General features: G+C 42.6%; 1 protein-coding gene across 1 annotated transcript; it reads right to left on the reverse strand.

Annotated features, from left to right (window-relative positions):
* Positions 1–772: 772 nt before the first annotated feature.
* On the reverse strand, positions 773–3,692 carry LOC143769504 (trypsin-like). Its single transcript, XM_077258131.1, has 5 exons — positions 3,653–3,692; positions 3,341–3,494; positions 1,935–2,188; positions 1,349–1,485; positions 773–1,008 (listed from the first exon to the last, which is right to left on the reverse strand). The coding sequence occupies exons 1-5, from the start codon at positions 3,690–3,692 to the stop codon at positions 859–861; spliced, it is 735 nt and encodes a 244-aa protein (XP_077114246.1). The 3' UTR covers positions 773–858.
* Between the last annotated feature and the right edge of the window lie 204 nt (positions 3,693–3,896).

Raw genomic sequence — 3,896 nt, forward strand, 5'->3', positions numbered from 1 at the left:
TTTAAAAATAATATTTCAGATCTTATTGATGATCTGACCTGTGTGTGCAATGATTACTTTACAACAAACACTATGATGCTATTAAAAGTAGATGTACACGTACTTTGCATGATCTAAACCCCAGTTTCTGTTATCTCTCATCAAATTCTAGGTGATTGCCTGCACATATCCGGTGGTATCTTAAGTCCTGACTACATATAGTGGATCCCTTTAAACCTTTTGGATGGAAGCTATTAGGCACTCATTTGTTAAGCAATGCCAGGTAGATGTTGCCCTTGCAAATAAAATGATGAGATGCCCATGATTAGATCATAGTTTTACCCTTTACTGAACAGTCAGACTATAGAACCCAATGCTCCATGATGAGGTCATACAAGACTTATTAAGTCACTAATATGTTTTATTTTTTTCAAAAAAAGCTGTCTCGGCACTCTCTGCAAAGGAAAATGTTCCCCCTTTAACCACTAGTCTGAGGCCTCTCACCTAGACACATTAGATATCCTGCTTTGCACTGAAGATGGGCAAAACCCCAAAACATGTGAAAATGGAGTTTCTGATTTGGTTTCTTCCCCTGAGTCATGTGGCAAGGCTCGGTAAGGGGTTGATATTGATTATTAGGATTGCTACATCCAAAGAGAGGCACCAGAGATCATGTCATCTTCTTTCAGAAGAGGTTATTTGCATATCAAAAATAACAAAATTGGAAACTGTTCAATTTCCTATGATCTAAATGGAAATGTCTTTCAACTTTCCAAGCATGAAAAACTGAAGCTTTTCTTTGCTTTAACTTTTTATTGGTTGTGAACTACAATAAGGTAGCAGAGCAAGAGAAGATGACAATCAGAAGATGGAAACTGTTTAGTTGGCGGCAACGGTGCTGGAGATCCAGGAGTTGTAGTTGCAGACCTTGGTGTAGACACCAGGATAGTTCTTTTGGGCACAGCCGTATCCCCAGGAGACAATACCCTGGAGCGCTCCATTGCAGACCACAGGTCCACCAGAGTCACCCTGAAAAGAGACAAAGAGAAATTATAAATGTTTTTTTCGTAGAACTACAGTATTAGTCAATATCATGAATCAATATGAAGAGATGAAACCAATAGGGAGGAGAAAAAGGCTCTGCCAGAAACCTTTGGTGTTATCTTATATCACCTAGGAATAAAGGATCAGACAAGATAAAAATCCATGAGCCTGACATCTGCCATCGTGGGCAGGCTGGGATACCCCAAACTGGTTTGACCAATAATGGTGGATTCAGCCAATGTTCATCTGCTGTATAGAACCATCATAACAGCTCCCATCCTAGAGTCACAGATCTGAAATGTGTGAGATTATAAAGCCACATTACCTGGCAGGAATCCTTGCCTCCTTCCAAGTATCCAACACAGATCATGTTGCTGGTGATCTCTCCTGGATAGGCGCTGCTACACTGGGCGGCAGTCAGGACGGGGGCATCCACGCACTGGAGGAGGTTGGGCATGTTGGCTACAAGTAAATTAGCAATAAATATTATAATATTGCATGTAGACCCCCCAAATTTGTAACTTTATTAAAATAAAAACGTAGAATCAACAAACATCACGGCGTTTGCGCTTGTTCTCTTGCAGATCCTTATTAAAGCATGGTGCTACCACTAACAATACCTTCGACTTTCTTGGAATATTGACCTCAGACTGTTTTCTGACTATACCTTTGCCTCACTCCTCTGTCTGTGATGTACTCTATTGGATTGTGACCTCATATATCTTGACTACCCCACCATATGACTAATCCACCTTACGACTAAAAATGCTACTGAGATTCTTTCAACTCAAAAGCTCCACCCCTGAGGAAACTTCAAATTATTATATGTCACTAACACCTACACATTTTTCTTGCCTTTAAAACAATACTACTAACAATGCATAGAGCACATTATGTATTTTGTGACGTACTTCCACTGCTGAGGGTGTTGCCCCATCCGGAGATCAGACAGCTGGTGCCGGCAGAAGGGCAGCCACTTGGCAGACTAATAGCCTTGACGTAGGAGTTGAGGGTGGCGGCAGACGCCAGCTTGATCAACATGATGTCATTGTCCAGGGTATAGGAGCTGTAGCTTCCATGTCTGATGACTTTGGAGGAGCTGATGAACTGCTCGGTACCTTCACTAACAGCAATGTTGTGCTCTCCCAGTCTGACCTGTAAGCTCCTGCAATAAAAAAAAATATATATTTTTTAAAATTTTTAAAAATAAATATTGATAAAACAACCAAGAATGTAAAAGAATGTAAAAGCCATAAAATGTTGTGTGTTAAGAATTTCTACATTGCAGAATTCAATTAGGCCATGTTCACACGCTGCGGGTTCCTCTGCGGGTTAATCCCGCAGCGGAATTGAAAATCTGCAGGGCAAAACCGCTGTGGTTATCCCTGCAGATTTATCGCGGTTTGTTCCGCGGTTTCCGCTGCGGAATTACTGCTGTACTATTGATGCTGCATATGCAGCAATATGCAGCATCAATAGTAATGTAAAAAATAATAAAAATTGGCTATACTCACCCTCTGACGTCGCGATCTCCCCGGCGCTGCAAGCGGCTGTGCCGACAAGGACCTTCGTGACGTCACGGTCATGTGACCGCGGCGTCATCACGGTCATGTGACCGCGACGTCACCACAGGTCCTGTTCGGCACAGCAACTGAGACCGGACGCCGCGGGCAGCGCTGAGAGGTGAGTATAGCTTCATTTTTTATTTTAATTCTTTTTTTTACACTATTTTATGGTTCCCAAGGCCTGGAGGAGAGTCTCCTCTCCTCCACCCCGGGTACCACCCGCACATTATCCGCTTACTTCCCGCAACGTGGGCACAGCCCCATGCGGGAAGTAAGCGGTTCAATGCATTTCTATGGGTGCAGAATCGCAGCGATTCTGCACAAAGAAGTGACATGCTGCGGGTTGTAAACCGCTGCGTTTCTGCGCGGTTTTTCCCGCAGCATGTGCACTGCGGTTTGCGGTTTCCATAGGGTTTACATGTTAATGTAAACGCTATGGAAACTGCTGCGGACCCGCAGCATCAAAATCGCGGCGGTTCCGCGGTAAAAACCGCAGCGTGTGAACATGGCCTTAAATTAATTTACTACGGAGATCATTGAACAGATCCTTGCTCTAGAGACCAGCTCCCGATCTCTTGGCATAGTTTTAATACAACATACACTATATGTGCTCTGCTCATACTGTTATTTTATGAAAGGGGGTGGTGTCAACACCACAATTACTTCATAATAAAGAATAGTAAATAATAAAGGTCAAAAGTTGTTGACTTTACTTGAATAACTACGTTTTGGTTGATATTCCGGTAACTTACGACTTGTAGCAGTGAGCAGCGGAGACCACCCACAGGTTGTTGATCAGGGATCCACCACAGAAGTGGTAGCCGGAGTACAGGGACACCTGCCAGGGGACGGAGTTCTGGGCACAGGTGTAGCCTCCTACAATCTTATCATCATCTTCAAAAGCAGCTGAGAACATTACAAATAAACAGGTTTACATTGGTGTCTCATGAATAAAACATATTTAAATAGTTGACATTAACATCAGAAGCAGGAAAAATCCTCATAAGGATCAAAACACTGATGGAGAATGAACAATGGTCTTCAGAAGGAAGCACAGGACTCACCAGCTGCTCCGAGGAGCACACAGATCAGGAGGAGTTTCATGATGGATTCAGAAAGAATATGGACAGAGCGCAATCCACAGATATTTATACCCCAAAATTACCACCCCTCTCCAGCCTTGAGAAAGTTAATTATTATCCACATAGCCTAAAATGTACATGATAATCTATGGATGAAGGTCAATTATATAGAAATGTTCTTCTAAAGGTTTGATTAGATATAACCATAGTTTCATAGTATTAATGG

The sequence above is a fragment of the Ranitomeya variabilis genome, chromosome 4 (assembly GCF_051348905.1).
Source record: "Ranitomeya variabilis isolate aRanVar5 chromosome 4, aRanVar5.hap1, whole genome shotgun sequence".
In the NCBI taxonomy this organism is placed as follows: Eukaryota; Metazoa; Chordata; class Amphibia; order Anura; family Dendrobatidae; genus Ranitomeya; species Ranitomeya variabilis.

Excerpts from the sequence above, each read along its gene's own strand:
- LOC143769504 (XM_077258131.1), bottom strand. The coding sequence starts at position 3,692 with ATGAAACTCCTCCTGATCTGTGTGCTCCTCGGAGCAGCTG. Across the intron at positions 2,189-3,340 it reads GCTGCTCACTGCTACAAGTC|GAGCTTACAGGTCAGACTGG; the intron begins GTAAGTTACCGG and ends TTTTTATTGCAG. Across the intron at positions 1,009-1,348 it reads GAGGCAAGGATTCCTGCCAG|GGTGACTCTGGTGGACCTGT; the intron begins GTAATGTGGCTT and ends GTCTCTTTTCAG.